Source organism: Rattus norvegicus, chromosome 16 (genome assembly GCF_036323735.1).
Source record: "Rattus norvegicus strain BN/NHsdMcwi chromosome 16, GRCr8, whole genome shotgun sequence".
In the NCBI taxonomy this organism is placed as follows: domain Eukaryota; kingdom Metazoa; phylum Chordata; class Mammalia; order Rodentia; family Muridae; genus Rattus; species Rattus norvegicus.
In genome coordinates this window covers 22,519,425-22,534,441 of record NC_086034.1, presented here as the reverse complement: position 1 = coordinate 22,534,441, position 15,017 = coordinate 22,519,425, and the positions used below count along the sequence as shown (strand labels likewise).

Genomic DNA, 15,017 nt, shown 5'->3' with positions numbered 1-15,017 from the left:
TACTCCATGTATGTTGTTTGAAAATTTTGTTAAGTTTTGTAGTCTGGGCTACAGTTGTAGTCTCTTAGGGTCTAGAAGACATCTCATTGGCACTTCTGGCTTTTAATTCTCTGTTGAGAAGTTCGGTATATTTCTGATTGGTTTGCCTTTATATGTAATATGTTACTTGCCTCTTTCTCCTTGCCGCTTTTTAATTTTCTCTCTTTTTTGGTGGATTTACTGTTTTGGTTATTATGTAGCTGGAGGATTTTCTTTTCTGGCACAATAAAGTATTATTTGTACTTTAAGCTTCTTGTGTGTAGATAGGCATCTTTTTCTTGAAGTTTGGGATGTTTTCTTCTATGATGTTGTTGAGGATATTTTCTGTGCCTTTACTCTGGGAAACTTCTTCCATTCCTATTTTTCATAGATTTGGTCCTAATTTCACATCCTGCTTGTCAGGCTGTGTCTTTTTAGTGGGGAAGATGAGTTCACTTATATTGAGAGATATTAATAGCCAATGAGTGTTAATTCCTACCATTCTCGTTTTGTGAAGAGATTATTATGTGTTGGGAACACTAATCAATTTGGTGTTCTGTGAGGTTCTTTTATGTTCATAAGCATTCTTTCTTTACGTTGTATAAATTATCTTCTATGATTTTGCTGAACATATGTTCTCATCCTTGGAGCTCGTACTCTCCACTTTTGCTCATGGCTATTATTCTTAGTAGGAAATTTCACAGTGTCTCAGACTACCTGAACATTTTGGGTCAGTCATTTTTTTAGGTAACCTTTTCTTTGGATGATGTATTAATTTCTTAAAGTATATATTCTATGCCTGAGATCATCTCTTCCAATTCTTTTATTGTGTTGGCTGTGCTTCTGTTCTTGTTCTCTTTTGTAGATTTTCCATCTCCAAGGTTCCATCAGTTTGTTTCCTTTATTTCTTTTTTTTATCATTTGCAGGTATTGACATGTTTTATTCATTTTTCACCTGTTTGATTATATTTTCCTGTACATTTTAAGGGATTTATTAATTTCTCCTTTAAATTCCTCTATCATATCAATAAGATTGGTTTCAAAGTAATTTCATTGTGCTTTGATTGTGTTAGGATATCCAGGTCTTGCTGTAGTAGGATATCTGGGCTCAGGATGTGTCATGTTGATTTGGCTCTTGTTGAATGTATTCTCATGCTGGCCCTCAGCCAACTGTTTATCCCTGGGTGCTTTTCAGGTGCAGTGTCCTGAGGAGGGCTCTGGGTTTTTCTCTTTTTACGGGTGAAGTTGAGACATTGTCTCACTAAATTGTAGTTCTGTTTGTCTAAGGAATCACAGTGATCAATGTGTTTTTGCTTCCTCAGTGTTGGTATTCATGTTATGCACCACCAGACCCAATCTGTTATTCTTTCCAGAATCATTAGCCCAGAGTAAAAAGAATCACAGTTGATTATATTCATACTGGTAAGGATTGGGCTTTCTGTCATTCTGAGAGAGTTCAGTTAGGATCGTCGCAATTGTTTACGGCTATTTATTTCTAGACATTAATGTTTGATAAATTGCTGTCATCCTTGATTTGAAATATATAGGGAATGGATTGGTTCTAAGTGAAGTAATTGGCTACAAATGAATATTTACTCTAGAATACTCTCTAGATTGCTCTTATAGACATTGATACTAATAATGAGTCTGATTATTCGTAATATTCTTCTATACTTGTAATAATACATTCTTTGTTTTTATTTTCAGAAGTATTTGTTTTTAACGATGAAAGGCCTTTGTCCCGGTAAGGTTTAACAATACATTAATACTAGAGAAATGCAAAGATAATAAGTAAATTATTTTGGGTATACTTTGAGACTTGTGTCTTACAGGTCCCACAATATTCTGAATATAATTTTAGGTTGAAAACTTGTTCAGTGTATTTCATAAGAAAATGAAAATTATACTCACCCACCATTTCCAAGAACAAACTATACAGTTTTTAAAAAGAGCCTGCTAGGATTAACTGTGCAAGTTAGTGTCTACTTAAGATTCTTTGGCTTTTCAAAGCCTTACTAAATACTTGTGCACTAAGACCCACACTCATAGTTATCATTTCAGTCATTCATCTTGTCTGACATGTTACATAATTTGGAATGATTCTCAGTCAGTCATTACTAGAGGATGGCAACAATTTCTTTCCTCCTTTGGCACCAGCTATGAATGCAAAGGTGTAGCATATATCATAGATGTTGGAAGACACCCATGAGTTGCAGTCCATCCAATGACAGGCTGAGAGAATTTGAAGGTGGATGTTAAGAATTCTCTCTGTACATTTATTGGGTGTTATGGTTATTCTGAAGGGATGGATATGTACAGGATTTTGTGTGTCTAGATGAACAAACTATATCTTATCTTGGTGGGCGGTTTATGTCCTTATAAGTTAGTTATGAGTTAATTGTGCGAATGTATTGTTCATTAAGTAATTAACATATGACTCTGGTTGCTGGGTTACAGTTTGTTGAGTCATGACTTCACTGGGTTGTTGGGAGTGTGAGAAGAGTCTGTGACAGGAAGCCGTGCTAGGCTATAGAATGCTTGGGGCTAGCTTGACATTTGGCCACACTAGCATGGCCCACGGAACGTGATGTGGGTTTCAGGTTGGGAACAACCCTTTATGGAGACAGTGTGTGAAAATGGAGGACAGAGAAACATCTAGAGCATGTGATTCCACCTGGCATGGGAACTCGAGGGAATCATTCACCTTTTAATTATTCCACAAGTCCCATGTCTTCCTGAAAGTTCCACCCGTCAATTATCCATTCATATGATCTGCTTTCCACAGTAACAGATCCTTTGAATCTCAATAGGTTAGCTGAATGTATAGAACTAAATGACCATGTGACAATTATTTATCTCTGTATAAAAGGGGTTTTTGCCTTCCACATCAGTTGGACATGAACATACAGGTGAAGGCCCATCCATTCCTGTCCAGGATGCTAGGTTAGACACTGGTTTGGTAGAAAATTAAAAGGTGTATTTCAAGCTAATTCTGTGCTCATTAAGAGTAATTACCTCCACAAGAGAAGACAATTATGTTGTTCTCTTTATTTGGGCTCTACATCAGGAAAACATTTTATAAATACTATCAAATGACTTATTTCCTCCATGTTTAAAATTTCCTAAATCATACAAGCTAATGTCAAAAATCAAGATTCAAACTTTTCCATACTAAAACTGTTCAAAGACTCCTTGCAAAATATGCATTTTAACTTATACTTGGAAGTGCAAACAGTTTCACAGTCTCAATGCGCTTAGTCTTATTGTTCTTTTTTTCTGTTATTACCTTCTTATGTTCATAAAAACGCATAAATGGCACAGAAGCAGGCATATTGTGACTTCAGGATTCATTCATGCATGAGTTAAGAAGGAGCAGCTTGAACATTACAAAAGCAGTGGTGGGTTTTGAAGAGTTCTAGCAGCAACAGAAATCTATTTGATGTTCGACAAGCAAACCACTTGGGTGATACCATCATAGATAGTGAAATATTCACAAAGTATCATGGGAAAAGGTGCTTTGTTGCATCAGGGGCAGAGACTGTTATGATTAATGTAGTCAGGGGACTAATTCCATTGCATCTACAGATTAAAAATATCACTTGGTATAGCTATGAGAGCAAAAGCTGGAAAGGTGTGTGTGTGTGTGTGTGTGTGTGTGTGTGTGTGTGTGTGTGTGTAACTGTGTAATGGTTTCATTTGTGTTGCTAAATTCCTTCCCTTTTTTCCACATGGGGAAAAGTTGAAAGGAAAGTATTCCCAGACTTGTAATGTAATATAAGTTAGGAAATCAAACAAGAAGTAATTCAATGCATTGGATTAATGTTTAATATGAATATTAACATAACATTCTTAAAATACCCCACAGTCGAGTAAGATCACCAAGACAGCTAAAATCCATTCTGAAAACATCTATCCAGCATAATTCAGGTAAGATTAAGTGTAAGTCCTCTACTGATTCTACCCTTACTATAAAAAGAATAAGGAAATCAAATACGAATATATTTATATTCTTTGTTCACTTGCTGGCAACCATTTTTAGACTATAGATTTATTAAGGTATTGTTTCTAAGAAATGTCAAATTCAAATTATACCGTCTGATGTGTTAGCTTCTTCAAATTGAACTACTCATGCGTGTAGTGTCTTATGATACAAAAAATACACTATTCCATGATTTGTGTCTTCTCTAGACACATAGCAGTAAGTTGACTTTGTAATAAAATACATTTTTATTTCAGTTTTTTATATATAATATATATATGATTAATGCTACGTATTATAGGTGTTAGTGTCTGTAAAATATGATAAGGTTAAAAAACAAACCAAAACAATATTCAATTACTTTCATTATGTTTTGGAGACTAAATGTTTTTAGCATAATCTGGAATTTTTCCCTTCATAATATTTCAATCATACTTATTTGATAATTCATAGATTATCTTATAGTTATTTTTAGATGTCTTCCATTTAATGTAAATATCTTGATATTATAAATATCTGGCTCACTCAGGAACCCTTGGAGAAGTGAATAGTGTGTGAGATTTGTAGGTAGTGCTGGGGAATAAAAACTGATATTCTTAGCATTCAATGAAAGCGGCCTCCATATGGGCTACTCTGACAGCACCTTTTCCCTGTAGTCCTATTAATTAGCAAAAGATATAGTGCTACTTGATTTATATGCTGCAAGACAAAATTTCCAGTAAAAACAACATTGACACAGTAGATGGAAGGTTGAAAAACCACATCATTCTCCAGTACACAGCACTGAATGATCCCTTGATTGAGTCTGAATAAGATTAGATTCCAACAGTGGGAGAAGCACCACAGAATTTATCCTTTCAGCAACCTACACCACAGCATCTCTCATACCTACTGTGCCTTTGGAGAGAGCCAGCCAGAGAATAGTGTAGAGGAACCTAAATGACCCTCTTCACATAACCCTGAGGGAAACAGAATTATCATAATGTGGGTGTCTTTTTTAAAAATGTATTTCAGCACTGGAGTTTTGTTTGTGTTGTCGAGGACTGAAAGAGGCCCCACACATGCTGAGCATACGGTCCACCATAGAGACATTTTCTCAGCCCATTTGTTGATAGGAAAAAACTTGCTCTGGTCATGGGCAATGCCAAGGGGTGTGCAGTGGAGTTTTACATACTGTAAAGGAAATGAACTAGGGTTGTTCATTCTCTGAAGCATGTTTCGAGGGCAGGCTTTATCCAGAGAGTGAAACTTGAGACACACTATGGTTTATATGTGGAAATATATTTTAAAAATGTTTTATGTGAGATTGCTGCTCTATCTGCAAGTTTCTTTCATGCTTCTCTCTCTGGAGTAATAATTCATGTTGCATAACTACTAAGGAAGTCTTTCCAGTTGCTCTTGCCATGGCCGGCAATGGAAGTTGATGTTGAACTTCTTTTTGCTGGAAATGAGCTAGGGATCAATGCTAGATCTGAGGGCCCTTAACATCTTCTTCAGAAGATCTCGACTACAGTAACACACTGATCTCTCAAGAGCTTTGTCACACTTGCAGCTGGAAATGTTTTGTAAAGGTCTTTGGGTCTCCTATATTTGACTGTCCTGCAATGACAGTCACCAGAGACTGTGCTTCCCGGTGGTAGCAATGAATGTTCCTCCACAGTGAAGGAAGTTCAAGTCGACCTTTGTAGCAGCCCCTTTCACTGCTGTACCAGATGAGCATGCTCACTTAGAGCTCTGCAAACATCCCTAGTCCAGAGGCAAAAAGCAGCAGTGGCAACATGACGCTGTCCTTTTAACCCTTCACTATGGGACAACAGTTCAGGCTAAGATGGTAATTTCTGTGTCTGATAGTGATCAGGATCATAGGTAATTTGCACAACAATTTTTATAAGTAGTAACTTTTGATGAAATTTTCTCTTTGTCTTTAAAATATACTAGGAAATGGGAAGGAAGGTTTTTGCATATATTTATTATTTACCAATAATTATTCACTTTAAAAGCTTTTCATAAATGGTGCCAAAAGATATAGGGTCACAAATATTAGCCTTTGCACTTATTGTCATGTTTCCTATAGTTGTTTAGTGACAAATTTTGCTTCCCTATTTAGAAGCTGGTATGCAACCTACAGGAAGATCACCGTGGTAAGAATGTGTGCATTGTACAATACATTAATCTGTAAAAAGTATAGTGTTCAGAACATGACACTGTCTTTGTCTCTGTGTACAACGATTTCAGCTTCTTTATTTCTTCTATAATCACAAGCTAAACAATTATTTGTAGAGCAAACCATGTTCAAACTACTAGACCTATCTCCCACGCAGCATGAGATATGGACAAACATCCTTAGGTAGGGAGATGATTCAGTGGATAAAGTGCTTGCCATGAGTCTGTGAGAATAGAAGTTTGGATTCTCAGAATCCACATGAAGTCTGATGATCTCACGTGCATCTGAATCCTGGGGCACTTATGATGAGGCAGGAGGTGGTGACAGAGAATCCCCTGAAGTTTACTGGCTAGTTTGCCTGGGTTTCTTATTCACGAAGAAGGGATTGAGCCACAAAACTGAGGTTGGAAGAATGTTGCATGCTGTTATTCTAAAGGCTCCCTGACAAGCCCTCCTTTGTTGTTCCTAGGTGTGTGAATGTGGATAATGTCAGCTCTACCTCCTCTGTGAAGGTAAAATGCTTCTTTGTGAAATTAATTTTCTTATGAATTTTGTTATAATTCAGCAATAGTGTAACTGGGATCAGTTTTATATGGAAAGATTGCTCAAGGGAGTCTACATTGTAGATGTGGAGATTTCTACAAACTGCAAGTGAGCAGTAAGTCCTTGTGGGTAGTGGTGGCCAATAAGAGAATGGACTCAAAAGACATAGTGAGTGGAAGATTGAGCACAGTCCTTGTACAATAGAAGATGTCTGATGTTTGACAAGTATTGTTTGCAGAGATGAGTACACATTTGACTGATTTTAAAATGTGACTGTTACTAGACCATAATATTTCTTTTTTAAAAATTCTTTATTAGATATATTTCTTTACTTTTCCAATGTTTTTCCCCTTCCCGGTTTCCTGTCCATGAGCCCCCATCCCTTCCCCCTCACCCTCTCCCATATGGGTTTTCCTGGGCTGGAGAGATGGCTCAGTGGTTAAGAGCACTGACTGCTCTTCCAGAGGTCTTGATGAATCCAATTCCCAGCAACCACATGGTGGCTCACAACCATCTATAATGAGATCTGATGATCTCTCCTGGTGTGTCTGAAGACAGCTACAGTGTACTTATATATAATAAGTACTTCTTAGTAAGTCCAGACATTTCTATAATCCAGGAATCTCCTAAGTGACTTGACCCTCAGGAAAATGCATGCAACTTTTTTCATCTTTATTAACTTGGGTATTTCTTATTTAGATTTCGATTCTTATTCTGTTTTCGGGTTTTTGGCCAACATCTCCCTAAACCCTCCCCATCCCCCTAGCCCCTCCCTGTCGCCTTCTCTTTGTGTGTTCCCCTCCCCATCCTCCCCCCATTACCGTCCTCCTCTGCTAAGTTGTAAGTAGGCATATTAGAAGATATTTTATATTTAATAATGAATTTTAATTTTCATGTGTCAATATCCTGTAATTCCTAAGTAATAAAGTTGATTTAAAAGCATGCATCCTAAAAGAAAAGAGTTAATTTCGGGACCAAATAAAAAGTTAACTGTCCCCTCTGCATTGCAGGGAGAATCAGGGAGAAAGATCCACATAAAACCTAAGAAGAGCCAGAACAGTTTTAGAAAATCTGGAGTTTATGTGTCTTCTCGGGTAGCCCCAATTCTTGAAGTATGGGAAGAAAATACATCTGCAACGGTAATCCCCACTGATGTGAGAAGTAACCTATTTCCTTTTGTGAAGGGGAGTGATGGGTGGTTGTGCCTATGTCTTCCTAGTGCAAGTAGTGAACGAGTAGAGAAAGATCAGCCTTGAGCATTCCCTTCACACTCTCCATATCCTCACTCCTTGCCAGTCACTGCATTAGGCAGTGCTTCTCAACCTTCCTAATGCTGTGACCTTTAATACAGTTCCTCATGCTGTGGTGATTCCCAACCATACAACTGTTTTGTTGCTACTGCATCAGTGTCAGATTGATAATATCATCAACTGTAATGTCGTATTGGTATTTTCAGAAGGTCTTTGCCAACCTGTGTGAGACTGTTCTATGCCCTCCTCCAATAGGGTATGACAGACAGGTTGAGAATCACTGTCATAAAATGTTATAATAGTAAATTAGACTATGGAAACAGAAGAAAAAACAGAAAATGAGCATGTTTTTAACTCACTGAGGAGAAGTCATAAAAATACAGAAACCAAATAGTACATGCTCCTGGAAATAGGTACAGTCAATATGAAAGCGACCACCATAGTTCTGTTTCATTTACTTTGGATTGACTGACTTTATGTGTGTGAATGTTTTGCGTGTATTCTGTCTGTATACTATGTGCGTGTGCTGCCCACAAAAATCAGAAGAGGTCATTTCATCCTTTGTTCTTGTTGTTCCAGAACTTTGTCAGCCAATATTATGTGTTTTACAAAGCAAAGCCAGGTGTCCTGGAGGAGCAATGAATGTTTTAAACTCCTCAGCCCCTTTTCCAGCACACAGATTTAATATGTTTGATAGGCAAAAAGATTAAAATTATCATCAGGGGAAATAAGAAGTCAGTCTTCTGATATTTCTTAACTTCCTGGACAGGACCTCAGCATTCTGGTTTTACCCATTGAAGTCCAAAGTACTTATAGGCAGGGTGCCCACAACAGGTGGCTGGGTATGTTGGTGTACACAGTTAATTCACGAACTCATAAAGCAGGCAGGGTGGTCTCTGTCAGTTCAAGGACGTCCTGTTCTTAATTTATTTGGGGAGTAGGAGAATGTAAGTTGAATTGTGGGTATCAAAAGATAACTTGTATGAATCAATCTTTCCCTTCCTCTGTTTCCAGTCTCAGGTATCAAATTCAAGTTATCAGTCAGGCTGCCAAGTAGGTTTATCACATTTGTAGCATGATTTACACTTTGGTTAGCCTTAACAGACAGACAGTAGATAAACTCTGCATGTGTGTGTGTGTGGGGGGGGTTATTTAACATTAACACAAATGCTAAGCAGTGCATGGGAGGATCAGACAAAGAGATGGGAGTTCATGTGTTTGAACACTTGGCCACTGTTTGGGAGATTGTTTAACTTTTGGGGTGTGGCCTCGCTAGCAGAAGGTTTTCAGTGGTAGATTTTAATGGCTGTGACTACTTGTGGTACCAGTACTGTGTTATCTGCTTCCCGGTCTACCAGCCTGTGAGAACCAATAATGTACTGCCAAAAGTCAGGCCTCCCTGTTCCTTCCTTGAAATAAGTGACTGGTTTTCCCCATCAGATATTTTGTCACAGAAAGTACAGAAACAAATTCAAAAGTAACAGCCATCTTTCCTGTTTAAATCCCCTTTCAGAAGTTACAAAGCAAGCAGAAGGGTGTGTCTGCTGATCTTACACACACTACTTACTCCTTACTCCACTGCATACTGTCAACACGTAGCTAATTACCTTCCTCTAGACCTCTAATTTCATCATTAGGAAAGAGGAAGTTCAGATATAATTATTACACATAATGGAATCATTAGAAACTGTAAATTTATAGAAACCAAACTCAAATGCTCTTCCTTTATGCCTAGATCAATTTGGTTTCCAATTAACTACTACAGGTGATGAACCTGAGTAATTTTTATTCTAGGAAGAACTTAGCAAAGACATGGAACTCAGGTACATTTTATTTTTATTTTTATTTTTTTCTTTATTAACTTGAGTATTTCTTATTTACATTTCGATTGTTATTCCCTTTCCCAATTTCCAGGCCAACGTCCCCCTAGCCCCTCCCCCCTGTTCCCCTCCCCATCCTCCTCCCATTACCTCCCTCCCCCTAACAATCTTGTTCACTGGGAGTTCAGTCTTAGCAGGACTAAGGGCTTCCCCTTCCACTGGTGCTCTTACTAGGATATTCATTGCTACCTATGAGGTCAGAGTCCAGGGTCAGTCCATGTATAGTCTTTGGGTAGTGGCTTAGTCCCTGGAAGCTCTGGTTGCTTGGCATTGTTGTTCATATGGGATCTCAAGCCCCTTCATGCTCTTCCAGTCCTTTCTCTGATTCTTTCAACGGGGGTCCCGTTCTCAGTTCAGTGGTTTCATGTTGGCATTCGCCTATGTATTTGCTGTATTCTGGCTGTGTCTCTCAGGAGAGATCTACATTCGGCTCCTGTCGGCCTGTACTTCTTTACTTCATCCATCTTGTCTAACTGGATGGCTGTATATGTGTGGGCCACATGTGGGGCAGGCTCTGAATGGGTGTTCTTTCTGCTTCTGTTTTAAACTTTGCCTCTCTATTCCCTGCCAAGGATATTCTTGTTCCCCTTTTAAAGAAGGAGTGAAGCATTCACATTTTGATCATCCATCTTGAGTTTCATTTGTTCTAGGCATCTAGGGTAATTCAAGCATTTGGTCTAATAGCCACTTATCAATGAGTGCATGCCATGTGTGTTTTTCTGTGATTGGGTTACCTCACTCAGGATGATATTTTCCAGTTCCAACCATTTGCCTATGAATTTCATAAAGTCATTGTTTTTGATAACTGAGTAATATTCCATTGTGTAGATGTACCACATTTTCTGTATCCATTCCTCTGTTGAAGGGCATCTGGGTTCTTTCCAGCTTCTGGCTATTATAAATAAGGCTGCTATGAACATAGTGGAGCACGTGTCTTTTTATAAGTTGGGGCATCTTTTGGGTATATGCCCAAGAGAGATATAGCTGGGTCCTCGGGTAGTTCAATGTCCAATTTTCTGAGGAACCTCCAGACTGATTTCCAGAATGGTTGTACCAGTCTGCAATCCCACCACATCCTTGCCAGCATTTGCTGTCACCTGAGTTTTTGATCTTAGCCATTCTCACTGGTGTGAGATGAAATCACAGGGTTGTTTTGATTTGCATTTCCCTTATGACTAAAGATGTTGAACATTTCTTTAGGTGTTTCCAAGCCATTCAGCATTCCCCAGCTGTGAATTCTTTGCTTCGCTCTGAACCCCATTTTTATTAGGGTTATTTGTCTCCCTGCGGTCTAACTTCTTGAGTTCTTTGTCTATTTTGGATATAAGGCCTCTATCTGTTGTAGGATTGGTAAAGATGTTTTCCCAATCTGTTGGTTGCCGTTTTGTCCTAACAACAGTGTCCTTTGCCTTACAGAAGCTTTCCAGTTTTATGAGATCCTGTTTGTCCATTCTTGAACTTAGAGCATAAGCCATTGGTGTTTTGTTCAGGAAATTTTCTCCAGTGCCCATGTGTTCCAGATGCTTCCTCACTTTTTCTTCTGTTGTTTGAGTGTATCTGGTTTGATGTGGAGGTCCTTGATCCACTTGGACTTAAGCTTTGTACAGGGTGATAAGCATCGGTCGATCTGCATTCCTCTACATGTTGACCTTCTGTTGAACTGCACCATTTGCTGAAAATGCTATGTTTTTTTCTATTGGATGGTTTTGTCTCCTTTGTCAAAAATCAAGTGCCCATAGGTGTGTGGGTTCATTTCTGGGTCTTCAATTCTAGTCCATTGGTCTATCTGTCTCTGTACCAATACCATGCAGTTTTTATCACTATTACTCTGCAATACTGCTTGAGTTCAGGGATAGTGATTCCCCCTGAAGTCCTTTTATTGTTGAGGATAGTTTTAGCTATCCTGGGTTTTTTGATATTCCAGAGGAATTTGCAAAATGTTCTAACTCTGTGAAGAATTGGATTGGTATTTTGATGGGGATTGCATTGAATCTGTAGATCACTTTTGGTAAAATGGCCATTTTTACTATATTAATCCTGCCAATCCATGAGCGTGGGAGATCTGTCCATCTACTGAGGTCTTCTTAAATTTCTTTCTTCAGAGACTTGAAGTTCTTATTGTACAGATCTTTTACTTGCTTGGTTAAAGTCACACTGAGGTACTTTATATTCTTTGGGACTATTATGAAGGGTGTCGTTTCCCTAATTTCTTTCTCTGCTTGTTTCTCTTTTGTGTAGAGGAAGGCTACTGATTTATTTGAGTTAATTTTATACCCAGCCACTTTGCTGAAGTTTTTTAATCAGGTGTAGTAGTTCTCTGGTGGAACTTTTGGGATGAACCATAGAATATGAAGGAGAGAGAATATTACAAATTTGCTATTTAGAGGAGAAGCAGAGCAAAACATCAGAGGCCAAGAAACACATTTTGTCACTTCTTTTTATATATTTCCATCTTAAAAAGTACCATGACTTTAGATCCCAAAGAGCAGAATAGTGGTAAGTTTAAACCTAAGTATGTCCACATTAAAGATTTTTAAAGACTCTGGGCCGTTTACTCATCCTGAAAGGAAGCAGACGTTACTGAATATCATTGAATGTAGTGCTAAATATCAACAGAATACAGAAATAGTTTGGGGACTATAAATCAAGGTCCTGACATTATCAGAAGGGTGATGAAATGAATAAAATCAGTGAATTTTAAATCAAAAATAACAATGATAATTTTCCTTATAGGATGAAAAAACTAAAATGGAAAATTTCCATTCCGTGCCTTCTGAGGCTGCTGCTGATGTTGGACCTTCCACTTCTACTGCTGACAGCCTGAATGCTGCTGAGCCTGCGCAGACTAAGTCCACCAAGAAGGCTGCCAGTCTGACTGCAGTTGAGCCTGAGCCAACTAAGTCCACCATTGCCGCTGACAGTCTGACTGCAGTTGAGCCTGCGCAGACTAAGTCCACCATTGCCACTGACAGTCTGACTGCAGTTGAGCCTGCACTGACTAAGTCCACCAAGGATGCTGCCAGTCTGACTGCAGCTGAGCCTGCGCAGACTAAGTCCACCAAGGATGCTGCCAGTCTGACTGCAGCTGAGCCTGCGCCGACTAAGTCCACCAATGCCGCTGACAGTCTGACTGCAGTTGAGCCTGTGCCGACTAAGTCCACCAATGCCGCTGACAGTCTGACTGCAGTTGAGCCTGTGCCGACTAAGTCTACCATTGCCGCTGACAGTCTGATTGCAGCTGAGCCTGTGCCGACTAAGTCCACCATTGCCGCTGACAGTCTGACTGCAGTTGAGCCTATGCCGACTAAGTCCACCACTGCCGCTGACAGTCTGACTGCAGTTGAGCCTGCGCCGACTAAGTCCACCACTGCTGCTGCCAGTCTGACTGCAGCTGAGCCTGCGCCGACTAAGTCCACCACTGCCGCTGACGGTCTGACTGCAGATGAGCCTGCGCCGACTAAGTCCACCACTGCCGCTGACGGTCTGACTGCAGATGAGCCCGAGCTGTCCCTTACATATGCTGCTGACAGTACTGTGTCAGGTGACTCAGGACCAGCTAGTCACATTGGATTGGATTATGTAGTTGATTTACCTCTTTACAAGGAGAGTACAAGGTACAAACCCCATGCTGACCCAGAGCCCACTCCTGGTTCCTGCACTTGTTATTCCCTTGATTCCATTCAAATGACTAACCTGACTCTTTTGATATCCTTTAGTGAAGAAGAAATATTTTATACTGCTTCTTCAGATGAGGAATCTTCTTTTATTCCTGACATAGAAGAAGGTCTGCCTGCTACTCAGGCACCTGTTGATAATTTTGATGCTTCTGCGTCAGCTGAACCAATAAACCACAGCATGAACCCTCTCAGGGTGGGTGGATATCTTCGGGCACCAGCGATAGCACACATCCCCTTTTTGCCTTTTATATGGCTGGTATCCTCACTTTTCTCTGTCATAACATGGATGAAAATCCAAATTCAACATGCATGGCATGAAGAAAATGGCCAAGGAGCTCCCACTGACAAAAAAGTTGGATCAGGTAAGTTAGACAAAAATAGTAGCTTAAAATAGATGAATTTTTTTCCCTTGAAACCTAGGTCTGTTTTGTTAATAAATTTCATGCTTCTATAGGGTTATTCATGAATAACCTAGAACCTGAAAATTTTTTTTCAATTTATATATTTTCAGTAACGTGATAAATCCAGTTTGGACAAATACAAGTGACATGTAAAACTGTTTTCTGATTGGTTGTTTTCTAGTCTAGAATGAGGAGATTATGGTCACTCCCAGTGAAGACCTTGTGTTTCCTGAATGACTAAGCAGGGGTAACTTCCTGTTAAATGTTATTGTCTATTTAATGCTGTCATTCTGAACTCTGACTTCTGAGGTTAGCATAGCCTTTGACCGCAACATTCCAAAAAAAGCAACTTCTGAGATTAAAAATAACAAGAGAAGCATCCACCTTCTCACTGTTTCTCACTACGTTGATCCCGATGATAATGACACTGATGTTGTTGATGCTGGGCATGACAATATCACCAGTGATGTGCCTGATGATGCTGTTGATAATTCTTGTTTTTCTTCTAGTGGCTGCGGCTCCTGATCCCTAGACCCTTGATGTTCCTCCAGGATCGATTGGAATGCCACAGCAGTCTGTGTGGGAGAATTGATCATATATATAAATTGTAGAGTTAAAGGTATAATGTGATAGTAGACTGAAGTAAAAATTTATTGTTTCACTGGAGACTCAGTTGTGCCATGTGATGCTTCCTAGAAAAAATGTTCAATTATTTTCAATTTTATTTTTTACTTGTTTACTTTACATCCTGCTCACTGCCCCCTCCCTGTCAGCCTCTCCCACAATCCTTCCCTTGCGCCCCGCCTCCTTCCCCTCTGAGTGGGTAGGGGCCACTTGGTTATCTTCCCACCCTGGAACATGAAGTCTCTGTGAGACTATGCCCTTCCTCTCCCACTGAGTCCAGACAAGGCCGTCTAGATAGAAGGACATATCCCGCATACGGGCAACAGCTTTAAGGATAGTCCCTGCTGCAGTTTTTTTGGGACTCACATGCAGATCGAGGTCCATATGTGCTACCTATGTGTGTGGAGGCTTAGGACCAGCCTCTGTATATTCTTTGGTTGGTGGATCAGTCTCTAAGAGCCCTAAGAGTCCAGGTCAATCG

The 15,017-nt window shown here is 39.4% G+C and overlaps 1 protein-coding gene across 1 annotated transcript; it reads left to right on the top strand.

Annotated features, from left to right (window-relative positions):
- Positions 1-7,504: 7,504 nt before the first annotated feature.
- On the top strand, positions 7,505-14,233 carry LOC134482341 (uncharacterized). The gene is made up of 2 exons (XM_063275832.1): positions 7,505-7,843; positions 12,568-14,233. The coding sequence occupies exons 1-2, from the start codon at positions 7,646-7,648 to the stop codon at positions 13,903-13,905; spliced, it is 1,536 nt and encodes a 511-aa protein (XP_063131902.1). The 5' UTR covers positions 7,505-7,645; the 3' UTR covers positions 13,906-14,233.
- Positions 14,234-15,017: the final 784 nt, after the last annotated feature.

Excerpts from the sequence above, each read along its gene's own strand:
- LOC134482341 (XM_063275832.1), top strand. The coding sequence starts at position 7,646 with ATGCATCCTAAAAGAAAAGAGTTAATTTCGGGACCAAATAAAAAGTTA. Across the intron at positions 7,844-12,567 it reads AAGAAAATACATCTGCAACG|GATGAAAAAACTAAAATGGA; the intron begins GTAATCCCCACT and ends TTTTCCTTATAG.